General features: G+C 51.3%; 1 protein-coding gene across 4 annotated transcripts in view; it reads right to left on the bottom strand.

Moving 5' to 3' along the window:
• Positions 1 to 18,106, bottom strand: part of CHAT (choline O-acetyltransferase) — a 62,930-nt gene that overhangs the window by 14,678 nt on the left and 30,146 nt on the right. For all 4 annotated transcript variants that reach the window (XM_084993112.1, XM_084993111.1, NM_001001541.1 and 1 more), the window contains 3 exons: positions 6,595 to 6,764; positions 3,776 to 3,876; positions 2,513 to 2,641 (listed from right to left, as the gene is read on the bottom strand). In XM_084993112.1, coding sequence (XP_084849238.1) covers positions 2,513 to 2,641; positions 3,776 to 3,876; positions 6,595 to 6,764 — 400 coding nt within the window. The remainder of the gene's footprint in view (positions 1 to 2,512; positions 2,642 to 3,775; positions 3,877 to 6,594; positions 6,765 to 18,106) is intronic.

The raw sequence follows: 18,106 nt of genomic DNA, 5'->3' as shown, positions 1-18,106 counted from the left end.
GATAGCTGCAAGCAGCATCTCCTCACTGAGACCTATCCCTGTGATGCAACGGGAAGAAAGGCCTGGGGCCTGGCTGTGGGTCATGGTCACAAGAGCTGCTCATCCGGACTTTGCTGGTGACTGAAAACCCTTCCGTGACATGCCCAGGTCTGTGTGGCCCATGGATCACTGTCCGAGTAGCAGAAGGGTTCCCTGAGCCTACACTGAGACCTCAGCATGGGTCTCCCCTTCCCGTCCCCCTTGTCCCCACTGTGTTGATCAGTCTCCTCCTTCATAATGAGTTTAGAGTCAGGGCTGACGGTAGGCTGGAGCAACATCTGGCAAGGTACCCACCATCCATCCCTCAGCCGTGCGTGTGGGCGGAGCCTTAGGTGGGCTGCCCTGAACCTCACTCCCACACTCCCTCAGGACTCCATGTTCCCCACCTGCCCAGCCTGGAATTATTCCTCCCGCCTCCTTAGGCTCAGCTCTCGGTAGGGCCATGCCAGGTTCTGGGGACCCAACAGGACTCGAAGGGGGCCCAGTTCTCATGGAAACGCACTCCTCAGCCAGACCTGTTGACCCACTGTCCCCTCAACAGGCTGAGCTCACGATCACCACAGCTGCCTGGAAACCTCTTAGCCAAGCCCTGCCCACTCGGACCCAACCCACCCGCCGTTCACAGCAGCTCAGGACCCCTAGGCTCCTCCTGCTCCCCCACCTCCAGGCCACTCTTGGCTCTTCCTGGCCTCCAGAAGAGGAGCTGGGGGCCTGAGGATCACTGCTGGAATCCCTGAAGGTAAGCAGGGCTCCTTCTTCAGCGCAGGGCTCACCAGCCAACCCACTCACTCCCCTGGAGGCCTGCGTATGCCAACCATAGCCCTGCAGGGTTGAGATATGGAGGCACAACTTTAGATGAACAGCAGAGGCCTCTCCCCCTCCCTCCTGGAAAACCAGTTAACCTCCCCAGTGCCTCCAAGGACTCATCCTCCGAGCTGGCCATGCTCCGTCCTGCTCACTTGTGCTATTCCCTGTGCTGGCTCTCCAAAACCCCCTGCACAAAATCCTCTAGGGGCTCCTCACCACCTCAGGACAGCTTCCAGGCCCCATAACGTAAGGACATGAAACTCTTCACAGCGTGACCCTTTAGTGCCTCAACTCTGCTCATTTTTTTCACGTGCTGACCTGCATACCAGCCTGATCTCTTATGAACCTATCTCTTTTCCAGCTGCCAGTACCATGAACTCCTAGCCACCCTTCAAGGCCCACCTTTGCAAAGCCCTCCCTGAACATCCTGCCAGAACTCCTCTGTGGATTCAGGTTTGAATGCTTCTCTCAGGTTTTAGCACTTATTACATCTGACATTTTGCTTGGAGGTCCATTTCCTCCACTAAAGTAGGCAGGGCAGGCCTTGTAGCACATTCATTTCTGTCTCTCCAGAGCCTTATCACAGGCCTGGAACATAACAGAGCTCAGCAAATGTTTGAGAATGAATGAAAGAAAGAAAGAAAAGAAGGGAGGAAGGAATAAATAAAGAGGGAGTGCCTGTTGTGGCTCAGCACTAACAAACCTGACTGATATCCATGAGGAGGTGGGTTCAATCCCTGCCCTCGCTCAGTGGGTTAAGGATCTGGCATCGCCATGAGCTGTGGTGTAGGACAAAGATGCGGTTTGGATCCCATGTTGCTGTGGCTGTGGTGTAGGCCGGCAGCTACAGCTCCAATTTGACCCCTAGCCTGGGAACCTCCATATGCCGTGGGTGTGGTGAACAAAAGGAAGGAAGGGAGAAAGAAAGAGTAAAAGAATGAATGCTCTCACACTCACTTACTGAGTGAAGGCATTAACAGCAAGGTCCAGAGCTAGTTGCCAGGCCGTGGCTCCCAGCACACCTTGCCACAACCAGTGTGGGCCCACCCTGAGGGGCCCACCCCTGTCCCTGTCCCTCCTGCCTGGGTCCCGTTAGGGCCTGCACTGCCCTTGGAAAAAGAAGGCCCTCTTGTCAAGTTGCAGTGTAAATTCAAGCAAATTAAAACAGCTTGGATTCAAATGACCTATTCAAACCAGTTGTTCATGACTCCCCCGGAAGCAGGGGCTGATGTCCCCCGCCTTGACTCTGCTCAGTCAGGTGAAACCTGTGGGAAAAAATAGCTCCACGTTTGCATTTTATGGAAATGACGGATACTTTGGCAAGGTTATTTCCCCGAGTTATAACTCCCCTTTAGTTTGACTACATTTCCATGAGGAGTGGGAGGAGGTGTGTGAGGGGAGGCAGAGGAGCTGGGGTCTTTGGAAATTTCCAGGGTGCCTTGGCAGCTCGGGTGGTAGGGTAGTTGTAGGGTGACCCCCCCCCCCCGCCCAAGCATCACTCAAAAGCCCTGAGTTTTGGGGTTTTTTTTTTTTTGCTTTTTAGGGCCGCACCCGCTGAATATGGAGGTTCCCAGGCTAGAGGTAAATTGGAGCTGTAGCTGCAGACCTATGCCACAGCCACAGCAACTCAGGATCCACTGAGCCACAACAGCCTTGGGATTCTTACTGTTGGAGTTTTTCTGCCGAGGAAGCTAAGAGGCCTTGGATTTCCGGGGAACACTTCCACCTCAGCCTTCTGGGTGCTGGGAGCTCGCTGACCGAGTCAGCTCGGACCATCTTCTTGCTGCTCTTCACCCTGCAGGACAAAGAGGTGACCTCCTTCGGCCCTGCAAGCTGGGGGGCTGCTGGCAGCTTGTTTCTTTGCTCTGCAGTCATCTTAGCAGTTAGAGTTTCAGTGCATGTGAGCTGCCCACCCCCGAAACCATGACACAGATGAAAAGCCTGACACTCAGAGGGGCCACCCAAATTAGCAAACAGCAAGACCAGGATTCCGTCCAGTTCCACCTGACTCCAAAGCTCAGCGTTCTTTTCACGTTTTCCTGTTTGACCATATTACACCACTAACACTTCAGAAACACTTGGGGATATATGGAACAAGCAAATTGTGTTGTTTTGACTATGAGGGTTAGTTTGGGTTCTCAATGATCCTAAAGAGTTCCTAAATCATGGAAAAGATTTGGTGCTTAGATTCAGGGAGAAGATTCTAGAAGGAGAGAAGGAGCACACTTGTGAATGGAAAAAAGAGCCTGGTGTGTTTAAGGGACAGAGAAGTACTCAGTGTGGCCAACTTGGGAGCCAGGGAGAGAGACCCACCCTGAGGGGAAGGAAAGACGAGCCACTCAAGAGACTGCTGGGTCAACAGCAGGCCTCGCCCTGACTTCGGACAGGCAGTAGACTTTTTAAAATTTATTTATTTATTTTTATTATTTATTTTTTTTTTTTTAATTTTTGTTGCTGCACTTATAGCATATGAAAGTTCCTAGGCCAGGGATTGAATATGAGCTACAGCTACAACTTTTAACCCACTGCACTGGGCCGGGGACTGAACCTGAGCCTCCACAGTGATCCGAGCCGCCAAAGTCTGATTCTTAACCCAGTGTGACACAGTGGGAACTCCCAAGCAATAGATACTAACCTGGGAATCCCTGGACCAAAGCAGATGTTCCTTTTAAGCTGAAGAATTCTTGGCCAAGCCTCACCCTAACTGCCCTAAACCTGTTGCCCAGTCTGCCTCTTGTGTCCATGACTGATAAAGCATATGATATCTCACTGAAGTTGGCTTTCAGATGCATCTCTTGCTAAGACACTTTCCAGACCAGCGCACCCCCCGGTGGCCACCCACATTTTTCTTGGCCTAGCTTGGTGGCCGATCAGCAGTCTGGCTTTGCCTTCCAGGGCTGCTCAGGAGGGGCCCCAGCCCCAGACTCACATGTGTTTGAGCAGATGCTCCGTGCACTGCACCAGGACAATGCCATCAAAAGGGGAGTGTTCGCACACCACGCCGCAGGTGCCATCTCGGCCCACCACAAACTGCAGTAGGAAGAGAGACGTGAGTGGACTCCTGGAACAGGCAACATTGCAAACCAACCCCTTGGCCCTGGGCCAGGACTGCCCCCACCCACCCACCCCCACTTCTCAGGAGGACTTCTCCTCCAGGTTCACCAAAGCACATCAGCTCCTAAAAGAATGCTGCAGGTAACTGCCATGGCATGAGAACATGGGAGCCTCGAGACAGCTCTAGACTGTGTTCCCCCTTCCTGGAAATGCTCTGGGCAGCGAAGGTGGGGGCCCAGAGTTCCCTGCCTCAAGTAGCCCGGTGATTCATAAGAGCTCATACTCAGGCTGGGCACACTCTCCCCAGGTTGCGGGCAGGCTTCTCAGCTCCTGTTGGCCCTGTTTTCCCTTCACAGTGCACACCAGGGCCAGCATCCTTGTCTGCTTTGTGTGATCATGTGTCTGATGGACCCTGTGTGTTTAACTACCACTGATATTATCCCCAGGATTTAGAACAGTGTTCACCCCATAGTAAGTGCTCGATAATTTTGCGGAGGAGGTAATGAAAGATACTGATCCAATATGGTTGGCGTGCAGATCCCAAGGGAGAAAGAAAATATCCCTTGTGGGAGTGAAGGAAAGGTGTACCGAGGATGCCCCACTGACTGCTGCCTGGGCTTCGAGTCAGGGCCCTGGATTCCAGTTCTGCCACTACCACCTGCCAGCTGGGGGAGCTTTGACAAGACACTTCAACTCTCTGGCTTCAGTTTGCTCTCATTTAAAATGGCTCCAATAAGGCTCAGTGCACAGGATCGATATGAGGATTAGAGGGAAGGTCTATGAAAGGCCCCTGGGAACTGTAAAGATTACTTATGATTTCCTATGACTAGACAAGGGCTGGATTTAGCTGACTTAGAAAAGGGACATATTCAGTATGTACAAAAGGGCTGAGAGAAAATATTGAGAAGAATGAGATTTGATTCTTTTTTTCCCTTTCTTCCCTTTTTTTTGGGGGGAGGAGGCCATAGGTGCGGCATATAGAAGCTTCCAGGCTAGGGGCTGAATCAGAGCTGCAGCTGCTAGCCCAGGGCATGGCCAGAGCAATGTGGGATCCGAGCCATAGCAACGCAGGATCCTATACTGCAGCTCATGGCAACACCAGGTCCTGAACCCACTGAGCGAGGCTGAGGATCGAACCCGAATCCTCATGGATACTAGTTGGTTTCTTAACCCGCTATGCCACCTGGGAACTCCGAGATTTGATTCTTCAAGCATAACCCAACTCGAGTGGGGCTTCCCTGAAGCCTGTCTCAGCACAGAGTCACACTCAAGAGATGCCAGCCCATCATCCATAAGCAAACAAGCCAACAAATAAAGAAGCTATTGAAGTCTTTACTGAGACATTTTCCAGCACAGCACACCTCTGAGCTGACACCCCATCCCCCAATCTCTCTCATAATGTGCCAGGCACCCGAACTTTTATTCCCATTCTTCAAACACACACACACACACACACACACACACACACACTTCCCATGGGGTTTCTTTCAAGATCCATCCCCTGGAGGTGCTCTGCTCTCCCCACTCCCGCTCCATGGCCTCTGCCTTTCTATCCTCAGACTCCCTCTCAGTCCTTCCAATTCTGGTTTACAGAGCTCATTTGGCTCTCCCAGCTCCCCTGATCATCTGTCCTGCCTGCAAAAAAGAGCCCAGAGGGGGGCACAGTCACCCACATGAGGCGGAAGGGGAGGGCTGTGCCCACTCACACATTAGTGCTTTTCTGTCCCCGTCACTAAAAGAAAGGGAGGAAATCGGTGCCTTTTAAAAACCACGACCAAGGCTATGTTTCAGGTCCTGTACATCAATTATATCATTTCATTCCCACAGCTGCTCCATGAAAGATTACAAGCCATTAGCACTACTGGTGGAAGCTAAAACAGCCAGCGTGGCAGCAAGAGAACTCATCAGAAATAGCAGAATCAATATGCAAACCAATAAAAAGGATAACGTACCGAACCCAGGGGACAGAGAGGTAGAAAAACGGGAGGTGGCAGAGAAAAGCTTATCAGCGTGAGCAATGCGAACCCAAAACATAGAGAAGGTTGGGTGTTACCAATGGTCATTGTGAAAGTGTAGTGGCTTTAAAAATAAACGAGATTAGACTCAGGTTCTGTGTGCTGGGGAAAAAGGATGGGGGACGGAAATGAATGGCCCAACCTACATTCTCACCTGCGAATTTTTCTCCAGGCCAAAGTGAAGGTCTCATTTCTGGGTTGATGTCATGTGAATGAAAAACATATGAATTGCTGTGTTTTATTTTACGATGTTCCTCTGTGGAGATGCTGGGCTGCCCTACTCCCCAGGGATGGAGGGAGGTGTGTGCAACTGGCCAGGCCAGGGTGATGGAAATTCAGGAAAGCTGACATCCCTGGGCATCAGACATTGTCTTTGCTGAATGTGTTGAAGATTTGTTTGGTGGGAGCCCCTGGCACGGCCTCACCTTACAGTGCATGACAGGAGATGGGGAGTGAGCCCCAAGTCTGATCCAGAGGCTGGGCACAGGCTGTAGGAAGGTTAGGGAGTTTGAGTTGGGTTTGGCCACCTGCTCCTGAGAAGAGGTTTGGCCAATCCAGGGACTGACACCAATGGTACATCTGCTGCAGCTCCCTCGGCCCCAGATGCAGCATCCTGGGCAGCAGAGGCCAGAGAGCATGTGCTAGCTTGGGCCACTGGCCATGCCACGAGGAGGCTTACCTGTAGGGACTTGTCGTACCAGCGGTTGGCTCCATTCTTGCTGCAGCCTCCGCCGTGAAGAAGCTGGAGCGCCCTGTTGGTGTCGCTGAGCTCCATGCCTCCAGGGGCATCCAGGCACACCAGGCAGATGCACCGCTCGATCATATCCAGAGAGTCCCGATTGGTGGAGTCTGTGGCACAGGCAAGCACGGGCTGACTTAACACCTGCCCTGCCCCGGGCCTGGGGTCCCCTCTGCAGAGTCCCACATACCACAGGCAGACACACATGGACATGCAGATCTTCAGCCTGTCCTGACCCCTTCCCCTACCCCAAGGGGTGGGCCGTGAAGTCAGCCTGACTTTCCTGAGCTTCTTTGTTAAGCCCAGGGGCCAGCTCACCCTCAGGGTCCTTACGAGAGTCCACCCTCCAATTGTGGCCAGCACTGCCCCCAGATGTGTGGTCACTGGTCCTATCCGCAGGATGAAGGGGGGTCACGCGGGGCCTTTCCCCTGGGTGCCAGACTCTCGGGCCAGCCCTCAGCAGAGGAAGGGCTCCATTACCCCCACCCCGGCACCTGCAAGCCACATCTAGCACACAGGCAAGTCTATTTGTCCTGAACGATGATACTCAGAAGGGAGAGAGTAAGGGGGCTTCTCTCCCTGGCCCCATCACCCTCCTCCCCATCCCCAGGCTGTTGTTTCTATGCCAAGCACAGGCAGAAAGGCCAGGGTGCTCTGAACCTGTATCCAGATGAGGCTGTTGGGGCCATTTCAAGCATGCAGAACTCATCAGGACAAACAGACTAAAAGCCACAGAGCTGTGCCAGAGACATGTCACCAAGGGAGCTTGACTCCTCCACGGGGGACAGCGGGCATGGAGCTGGGCTGGCCAGATGGGCTGCCCCAGGTAGCTTCCTCCATGAGCACATGAAGAGTCACAAACCCTGCCCAGTGGGACCTGACTGTGGCCACAGCTGATGCTGCTCTGTACCCCTGCTCCCAATCAGGAGTCTATTGGGGTGACTGGGTTCTTTGTCCACATCTCATACGGGGTGTCGGGCATCAGGACCCAATGGTGAGAGCTGCACATCACCCAGACATCCTGACCTGTGGGCTGGATGCTGTAACAGGACGAGGCTCAGGGCAACACCCCTACCCCAGCCCCAGAGTGTTCTATGCATGCGAAGTGGTATTTAGAGGCAAAGAGCAATTATGTGCCATGTTCCGATAACTATAGCCCCTTTAGTCATAGAACATGTGGTTTTTAGCTTGGCACACTGAAAAGCAGAACTAAAGCTATATCCCCCAGCTTCTCTTGCAGCTGTGGAAAACATGTGTCTTGACTCTGCCAACAAGATCTAGAAATACTGTATGGCAGCTTCCAAGAAACCTCCTTAAATACAACTTGCCTGTACGCTTCACCTTTTTTCACACCTTCTCCCTTCCTACTGCCTGGAACACAGGTGTGATGGCCAGAGCTCTAGCCTCCTTTTTGGACCTGGAGGATGGGCCTGGTTTTGGATCACACCCTTGCAGGGAGATGAACAAATCCTAGCTACTGATCAGCTCTGGAGGGCTCAGTTCTGGTTTACGTGGGGGGGTGGGGGGCGGAGAGACAGACAGACAGAGAGAGAGAGACAGAGAGGGTCACATGTGGCCAGTCCAATACCAACTTACATTGCCTGGTTATGTTGGACTCACATGCCCACACTATAGGAATTAGCTGAGCTAAGAAGCTATGCCCTTGCTTTGCCACAGTCCTTTTTCATTTACTTAACCCTCTTATCTCTCCAGGTATTTAAGTTCAAGGTCCCTGTCCAGAAGGTTATTCTCTGTGTCAGAAAGAAATATTCTAGGGGCTGAAGATTCCCCCCCAAAAGGTAGTTGGACCCCCCCCCCCGTCCTGTTGCCTCCTATCCCAGCATCGGGACAGCCAGCCCTGGTCCTGCCTGAGTGCTGGCCTTCCTCTTTCCTGTAGTCGGCCTTGTGCCTCTGGATTCTGAGCCCAGGCACTAAGCCCTCTGCTTCTGCAGCCATGTGCTCCTGCCCCTCGCGCTGGAACGCCAGAGACTGCTGAGTTGGAACTCCTCTTCCCAGAGCCCACCCCCCCCTCCACCGCCCCCTGCTCTGGAGTTTATTTCCTTCCAGAGCCTTAAGTGAAAAAATATACCCATCGTGTGTACAGTCATCTGGAATCTGCCTTCCCGAAGTCCAGGGAATGTGTGGGAGCGAGTGCAGCTTCCGTACCCTGAGGCTCAGGGGATCCCCGCAGCCTCTGTTCACCAGCCAGGCCCTGCCCATGGGTCAAGCTAGGCATAGCTGCACCTTCCCCAGTGGGTGGGGAGGGCAAGTAAATACACGGTGACACTGCCGGTGGGGACCACATTGGGACCCGTTCTTTCTCTGTCCAGCTAGGAGCCTGGAGTCATCCTCGATGGGGTCCCATCTGCTTCTCCTGGCTCTTGGCCTCACCCCAGCCTCTCTGGGCTGCTCCCCATTCCTGGCATAGTCAGCCACGAGTGAAGCAATCCCTAAGACCTCCCCGGGTCTCCTTAACACCTGCTTGGCACATGGATGCTGAGGCCACTTATGCTGCTCCCTGCTCTGCTCAGGTTATTTCTCCAGGTTCATGAGAGGTGGATGCAAATGTCTCCAAGTGAAAGGAGTCTGCAGTTCCCACTTTCCCTTCCTCCCTCTTCTTGCAGATCCTGGGGGAGCGAGATGCCTCTCACAGCAGGCCATCCACTCTGGGAAGGAGACTGACGAGCAAGCCAGCCCACCTTTGGGTCATCTCCTCCCCCTTCCCGTCTGGAAGACAGGTTTGGGGATCACTGTGCATTCAGGACCCTTCTTGATCCCTATGGAGCTGGAAGGACTCATCACCTTCCCCATGACCTCTTGGGCTTTCCTGCCTCAACTGATCAACTTCAAGGCTTTAGGTCATGCCCTGAGGATCTAATGGTAAATGAGACCCCATTCTGTCCTGGGGGAAACTCCCCTTCCCTCTGTTCCTTAAGTGTGCCATGGTCACCATGTCACCCTCTACAACCTGAACCAGCTCCTACTGTCTACTGAGTGGAATCCAAATTTCTCAGAACGGTCCCCAGGCCCCATGGCTCGCCTCTGCTGCCCTTCTGGACAACATGAGCCTCTTGCCACTTCCAGACACCAATGTGAATTTGTCCCCTCACCGCTGTGCAGGCTGCCCCCTGGATGGGGGGCTGTCTCGCTCTCTGCCTATCAAAGCCCTACTTGTCAGATCCTTCCGAGCCCCCTAACCAGATCATGGTACCAGCCCTGTACCTGGAGAGGGTGGGAGCAGCTGCGAGCTCCTGCCCTCCAGGCTGCCTCTCATAGGGAGCATGTCAGCTCAGCTGCCTGCTCAGGGCAGATGAGGACCCTCTGCTCTGTCCACCAGGATGGCCTCACATGGAACCTGAGCCTGTGCTGGAACAGCTATCTCTACACCCACTGCCTCCTACCACACAGTGCGTGACCCTATAATGAGTGACCCTGCCACCGTCCCAGACCCCAGTCACTGACAGTCCAGCCCCAGGAGTTCCAATCTGGTCCCCTCCTCCCAGGCATCTGAGTTCACAGAGAGCAGGGCCTGGGTCCCCATCCCAGTGGGCACAGGAAAAGTGTCCATGGCTGGCAATGGACTTGAGTGTCCATGGACAAGTGAGGCTAAGATCTGTGTGCACAGCTCAGAGAGGGAACCCAGAGGAGCTCAGCCAGCACCTTGAAAGTTAGGAAACTACCACCTTTGGGGCATGGAGCTTCGTGGGATGGAGGGGGCTAGAGGAAAGGAGACAGAGACAGGGAAGGGATTCCTTACCCTCCGCAAGGCTCCCCACCCTATCCCTCTCTGCTCCTGTAGGAGTTCCTGCCAATGGCCGTGGTGCCCAGCCCTGCACTATGTGCTATTCTAGAGGTTCCTTAGGGCTCAGGCTGGCTGGTGACTTCAGAGCATGGGGAGTCTGGGTCACGCCTGGGTCAGATTCAAATAGGTGGAGAGGGAGGGAGATAACCATGCAGGAAAAGGCTCTGATGGCTAGGCAGTAGGCACCCAGGCTTGTGGGTGGAGCTTTTGAGTGGAATTTCTGAGTGATGCCTAACCACCTGGAGAGGGCATGGGCCTGGAGGCCAACCAAGGGGCCATGGGCAGCCCTGATGTCACACATTTTGGCTCTGCTGGCCATGTCTCAGTGAGGTCTGAGAGTCCAGGCTTGGGATCTGCCTATGAAACAGCCCCAAAACCAGTGTGGAGTGGGCAGGCTGCAGCTCCCCAGGAAGCCCACGGCAGGCCTGGGGAGGCTGGGGAGCAGACCTGATACAGCCTCTGTGCAGAAGAGTGGAGGCTTGGCCAGCCACCTCCAGGCAGGAGAGAGGAACCCCTGAGGAGGGGCTGAGCCATCACTACTGCATGCAGGTTGAGAGGGCCCTGGAGCTCAGCACCAACCAACAGCAGCCGGGTCCTGGCTCATTAGACAGAGTGCAATGGGGCAGCAGAGCTGGGATGCCAGGTGGCCTTGCAAATGAACTCCCTGCATACAAGTACCTGATCGGTCAAATGCTGACAAGTTAATCATGTAAGGCAGAAAACGAACTACACCCAAACTCATCCACCATGACTCTGGCCTAAATGTAATGGAAACACAGGGCGGTGGACTGGAGGCACACGGCAGGAGCCGTTTGTCTTGTGACATCCTCATCGAGCACATGGAGGCTCGTTTAATGTGGTGAATCAATCTTCTTCAAGGAGCCCCTGCTTAATGGGTAGAAGTCAGAGTTGAGTAATAGGAGTTGCTGCTCTGTCACCCACGCCTGGGGAGTTGACAGCTTCGGTGATGCAGAAATTCCAGAGGCCATGAGGACTTGGAGGGCCCTAGAGCTTCTGGAAGAGGTTGAAAGCTTACAGACTGTGACTAAGGTGGACAAAAGATAAATGAACACAGCACCTCTGCCTTTGGAGACACCCCTTACAGACTGTGACTAAGGTGGACAAAAGATAAAATGAACACAGCACCTCTGCCTTTGCACACACCCCCTGGGACACTTGCCTTCTCTGATCTATTCCCTGGGAAAATGACCCATGTCAGACTTCTACCGTTCTGCTTCACGTGCTCACAAGCTCTGGGGAGATGGAGGCAATGGGCTCCTTCTCAAAGGCTTAGAGCTTCTCAGCATTGGTCGCTCCTATCTGAGCATCTTTCCTCCCATGAAAAAGGAATTCTATCTGCCATCACACCTCCCTATTCTTCTCTACTTTATGGCTTATGGGGTAATCTTTGTATTCTCAGTCCCTAGAGGCTATGAGAATATCACTAAAGTGTTTCTTGCTCAGTGAAACCTACCTCCTGCAAATCAGAACTGCTTTGATTTGAATTACAAAAGCCTCTTAAGGAGCTCAAGAGGGAGAAGCTTCAGCTTCCAGGAAGATCAGGTGGACTTTTCCCAATTCCTCCCACTGAAAACCCTGGACATTATATTTAAAACAAACAGAAGAAGACTCAAAGATGGAGAGAGGAAGGATAAGTAGTTAGGGTGCTCAGGACCTCAGGGACAAGATGGTAGGTTTTTTGGCTAAAATTGTGGTCTGAATTGTGTTCCCTCCATTCTTGAAATTCATATGTTGAAGCCCTAACCCCCATTGTGACTGCATTTAGAGACAAAGTCTCTAAAGAAGTAATTTAGGTTAAGTGAGGTCATTAGGGTGAGGCTGCAAACCAATATGACCATTGTTCTTTTAAGAAGAGGAAGAAACACCAGGAAAACCTGTGCTCAGAGAAAAGACCATGTGAGGATACAGTGAGATGGTAGCCATCTGCAAACCAAGAAGAGTGGCCTCAGGAGAAACCAACCCTGCTGACACCTTGATCTTGGACTTCTAGCCTCCAGAACTGTGAGAAATAAATTTCTTTTGTATAAGTCTGTGATATTTTGTTAGGGAAGCCCTAACAAACAAATACACTAGGTTTTCTGTTGCACCTAAAATACCCCAGACTTGGAGCTGAAGTAGTTAGCAGCATAAAAACACAAAGAAGTGTAGAGAGAAAATAGCCCAACAAAAGCCTTCTCTCTGTAGCCAAAGGACCAGTGAAGGCGAAGACTAGCAAGACAGAAAACTTTTAGGCAATAACCACCCCACCCTCACACCAGCAAAGGCCAAGTGGGGAGCCTAGCTGTTCCATCATCTACCATCATCAGTCTGTAGTGAGGCATTTCATTCTGCTAGTATCAGAGAAGGCATGATTTCAGATGGAAACTGGGACTTCCATTTCCATTGGGTGGAAACCACCACCCATGTTAACCCTCACAGGGCTTCAGTAGAGACCATGTGGGGAGCTTTAATTCCCTCCCCACCACCAGTAACAAAAAGTCCCTCCCTGGGGCATCAATACAGACCACATGAGGAACCTGGACTTCTGTCCCCACCTGGCTCTAACAAAGCAGCATCCACCCCCTTTACCTGCTGGAGCAGTGTCAGAGGAAGCCAGTTAAAACAGAAGGTTTAAATAAGAGCCAATGTCTTGTAACGGAATACGTCCAGGTTTCAAAAGAAAATTACCTGTCATTCCAAGAATCAGGTAAACCTAAATTTGAATGAAAAAGAGATAATCCACAGATGCCAACACTTAGATGACAGACATGTTAGAATTATACGACAAATTTTTTTAAATCAGTCCTCACAAAAATGCTTCGACAAGCATTTATGAACACATTTGAAACAAAATAAAGAAGTCTCAGCAAAGAAATAAAAGATATAAAGTCAAATGAAAAGTTGAAGACATAAAAATATAATAACCAATATATAAAGCTTAGTAAACTGGCTCAACAACAGAATGTAAGGGTCAGAGAAAAGAATCAGTGAACTTGAAGATAAAACTATAGAAAATAGGCAACACAAACAGAAAGAAATAGATTTAAAAAAACAAAAAACAGAGCCTCAGGGTCTATGGACAAAAGATCTAATAATCATGTCATTGAAGTCCCAGAAGGAGAGGGAAAAGAGCCAACAGGAACTTACTCAGAGAAATAATGACTGAAAACATCCCAAATTTGGCAAAATGCATAAACCTAAAGATTTGAGAAGCTCAGTTAACTCCACAGAGGATAAATTAAAAGAAATCCACACCAAAACATATCAAAGTCAAAACTAAGGACACAGAAAAAAAAATGAAAGCAGAGAGAAATGAAATTTCACAATAGGGGAAAAATAATTCAAATTACAACATATTTCTCATCAGAAACCATGAAGTGTGGTAAGAAGTGAATGATTTTGTTCAAGTGCTAAAAGAAAAGTGTTGTCAACCCAGAATTCTAGGAGTTCCCTGGTGGCTTAGTGGTTAAGGATTCTGCACTGTCACTGCTATGGCTTGGGTTTTATCCCTGGCCTGGGAACTCCCACATGTGAGAAAAAAAAGAAAAAAGAAACCTAAAGAAAATAAAGAATGAAAATCTTAGTAAGTAAAATTTAATCCTCTTTTTTCTTTTTATTCTTTTTAGGGTCACACTTGTGGCATGTGAAAGTTCCCAAGCTAGGAGTCGGACTGGAGCTACAGCTGCTGACCTACTTCACAGCCACAGCAATGCCAGATCCAAGCCATGTTTGTGACCTACTCCACAGCTCCTTAACCCACTGAGTGAGGCCAGGGATTGAACCCACAACCTCATGGATACCAGTTGAGTTCTTAACCCACTGAGCCACAACAGGAACTCCTGAATTTTTAAAAATTATGTTTCACTTTTGAAATAAAAATGATAACACTGTGATCTGGTTCTACATTTGTATTAGAGGAAATCTTTAGGATACTTATAAATAAGAGAGAATAAAGAGATGTAAAGGGTAGTAAACTTTCTATTTCACTTCACCAGACAAAATTTCAACACCAAAAGACTGTGATAAATTATATATATATAAGGTAATACTTATGGAAACTACTAGACAAAGTTGTACAGATACACTAAAAACACTGCAGATATATTAAGTAGAATTTTAAAATATGTGTAAGTAACTCATAGGAAAGCAGGAAAAAGAAAGCAAGGATTGAAAAATGGAGAAATGAACGATAACAACGATAAAAATAATAAAGTAGTAGAGTTAAACCCCAGCATATCAATAACTACACTGACAAGAAATTGATGAAGTAGATTAAAAACATGTCTGAGCTATATTCCATCTACAAGAAACTCATATCAAATATAATGATATATGTTGGTTGAAAGCAAAAGAAAGGAAAAAGTCATATCAAGCAAATATTAATGAGAAGAAAGCAGGAGTGGATATATTAATATCAGTTTAGGTAAATTTCTGGGCAAAGAAAATTGAGATGTTGAGGGGTGTTACATAAAACAAAAGGGTCAATCTACCAAGAAGACATAGCCATCCTAAATGTGTATCTACCAAACATTCTCAAAATATGTGAAACAAAAAGTAACAGAACTGAAGGAAGAAACAGACAAATCCACAAGTGTATTTGGAGACTTCAACACCGCTCTCTTGATAACTGTTGGAACAACTACAGAAAGTCAGCAAGATATAAAAGAACTTGACACCACCATCAATCAACAGGATTCTAATTGACATTTATAGAACATTTTATCTAACAACATCAGAATGCACATTCTTTTCAATGCCCATGGAACATATGTGCCATGGTAGACCATATCCTAGGCCATAAAACAGTGCAAAAAGGCAAGAAAAGAGAATAAAAAGGACACAGATCAAAAAGGAAAAAAACCTGCCTATTTTCATGACATGATTTGTTTACGTAAAAAATCATTAGGAATCTACAAAAAAAACCACCTCCTCCTACAACTAATAAGTGAGTTATGGAGAGGACAAGATGGCGGAGGAGTAGGGGGACACGCTCGCCCTCTCCCACAAACACAACAAAAAAAGCACATCTACAGAAGAAATGACTCGCACAGAACAACAACCAATCGCTGGCAGAGGAACCTAAACTCCAATAACGGCAAGAAATTCGTGACATTATTGGGCAGAACGGGAGAAAAGAGGAGAGTGAGAGAAGGTGAATCCGAGCGGGACGGGCGCTCCCGAAAGGGAACTGCGGAGGAGAAAGGGATCCCGCACCCTGGAAAGTCTCCTACCGGGGGAAAGATCAAACGAACCGGAGGAATCTCCAGATGCAGAGAAGAGTGTAGCAGTAAGTCGGAGTACGGAAAAACGATCAAGAACCCAACGGACCATCTGAACTACGGGCACAGTCACCAAAAATTGAGACGCCTGGGTGGGGGCTGGGCACCGAATCCTCGGCTCCAGAGGTTAGTCCCCGGGAAAGGGCCGGGGGACGCCTGGGTGGGGGCTGGGCACCGAGACCTCAGCTCTGAAGGTTGGTCCCCGAGAGGGGGCCGGGGGACGCCTGGGTGGGGGCTGGGCACCGAGACCTCGCCTCCAAAGGTTAGTCCCCAAGAAAGGGCCGGGGGACGCCTGGGGGGGGGGGGGCTGGGCACCGAGACCTCGGCTCCAGAGATTAGTCCCCGGGCTAGGGGGGCGGGGAAGAGCGGAAACTGCTTGGGAGGTCTCTAAACCATTTGACGGGGCAGAGACTGCCTGGGAGACTAGAAAACAAAGCTGTCGCAGAGGAAGGGAGCAATACTCTAGGGGCGGGGAAGTGGAAAGCTGCCTCAGAGGGAACCTGGGAGAAGAGCCTGGTCTGCGCCCGTGCTGGGGAGGGGAGAGAAGAAGGGGTGGGTCCCCATAGAATACCCCCCACGCCACAACAAGCTTACAGGCCCGCTAGCTAGCAGAAAGCTGTGCTTCCCAGTGCATTCCCTCCCCCCACCCCCGCCACCCCCTACGCTCTCGCCGAACCTGGGGCTGCCTGCCATCCAGGAGGGCTGGCCTCAACAATTGCCTGAAGCCTACCACCGCAGGGGCTCTCCCTGCACAGGCCTGCTTGCCCTTTGGAGGGGCTACACTTCCACAGAGCAGCACCAAACACCACCAGCCCCCTAGAAAAGGCCTGCAGCCCAGAAAAGCTAGAACAAGCCTAGCCAGGCCGTGAATAGATCGACCTAATTCTCCGACGGTTTTTCTGAGACGGGCTCCCCCGGGGAGGAGCCTCTTGAGTCTCCAAGGGCCTTGCTACACGCCCAAGACCCCAGGGGGTGCTAAGACCTAGTGGACCAGCTGCATAGGACTGCCAGCTCCAGGCAGGACCCCCTGCAGCCCAGAAAAGCTGCAACAAGCCTGGCCGAATTGGGAAAAGATCTCAGACGGTCTTTCGGAGTTGGGCTGTCCTGGGGAGGAGCCTCTTGAGTCTCCAAGGGCCCTGCTACCCGCCCAAGACCCCAAGGGGTGCTGAGACCTAGTGGACCAGCTGCATAGGACTGCCAGCTCCAGGCAGGACCCCCTGCAGCCCAGAAAAGCTGCAACAAGCCTGGCCGAATCGGGAAAAGATCTCAGACGGTCTTTCTGAGTCGGGCTGTCCTGGGGAGGAGCCTCTTGAGTCTCCAAGGGCCCTGCTACCCGCCCAAGACCCCAGGGGGTGCTGAGACCTAGTGGACCAGCTGCATAGGACTGCCAGCTCCAGGCAGGACACCCTGCAGCCCAGAAAAGCTGCAACAAGCCTGGCCGAATCGGGAAAAGATCTCAAACGGTCTTTCTGAATCGGGCTGCCCTGGGGAGGAGCCTCTTGAGCCTCCAAGGGCCCTGCTACCCGCCCAAGACCCCAAGGGGTGCTGAGACCTAGTGGACCAGCTGCATAGGACTGCCAGCTCCAGGCAGGACCCCCTGCAGCCCAGAAAAGCTGCAACAAGCCTGGCCGACTTGGGAAAAGATCTCAGACGGTCTTTCTGAGTCAGGCTGTCCTGGGGAGGAGCCTCTTGAGTCTCCAAGGGCCCTGCTACCCGCCCAAGACCCCAGGGGGTGCTGAGACCTAGTGGACCAGCTGCATAGGACTGCCAGCTCCAGGCAGGACACCCTGCAGCCCAGAAAAGCTGCAACAAGCCTGGCCGACTTGGGAAAAGATCTCAAACGGTCTTTCTGAATCGGGCTGCCCTGGGGAGGAGCCTCTTGAGCCTCCAAGGGCCCTGCTACCCGCCCAAGACCCCAAGGGGTGCTGAGACCTAGTGGACCAGCTGCATAGGACTGCCAGCTCCAGGCAGGACCCCCTGCAGCCCAGAAAAGCTGCAACAAGCCTGGCCGAATCGGGAAAAGATCTCAGACGGTCTTTCTGAGTCGGGCTGCCCTGGGGAGGAACCTCTTGAGTCTCCAAGGGCCCTGCTACCCGCCCAAGACCCCAGGGGGTGCTGAGAACCAAGTGAAATCTGCTACCATCGTGGGGTGGACCTCCCAGTCCTGTCTGCCCTCAGGAAGTCCTCCTTTGCTTCAAAGAAACACTGTTAGTCCCATCAACACTCCAGAAAAGCCACACTGCCTCAAAAAAAGATTGACCAACAACGACAGCCCTCAGGAAATATTCCAGGGCAGTGACAAGGCAAACACTACCCGATAACGGAGAGTACAACTCCCTCAGGAGAAAGAAGACAACAAGCAAGATGAAGA

This window comes from Sus scrofa, chromosome 14 (assembly GCF_054392235.1).
Source record: "Sus scrofa isolate SSC_HxYL_T2T_F1_AM1 chromosome 14, Sscrofa_HxYL_maternal_Yorkshire_Landrace_v2.0, whole genome shotgun sequence".
Classification (NCBI taxonomy): domain Eukaryota; kingdom Metazoa; phylum Chordata; class Mammalia; order Artiodactyla; family Suidae; genus Sus; species Sus scrofa.
This window is presented reverse-complemented; position numbering and strand designations above follow the sequence as displayed.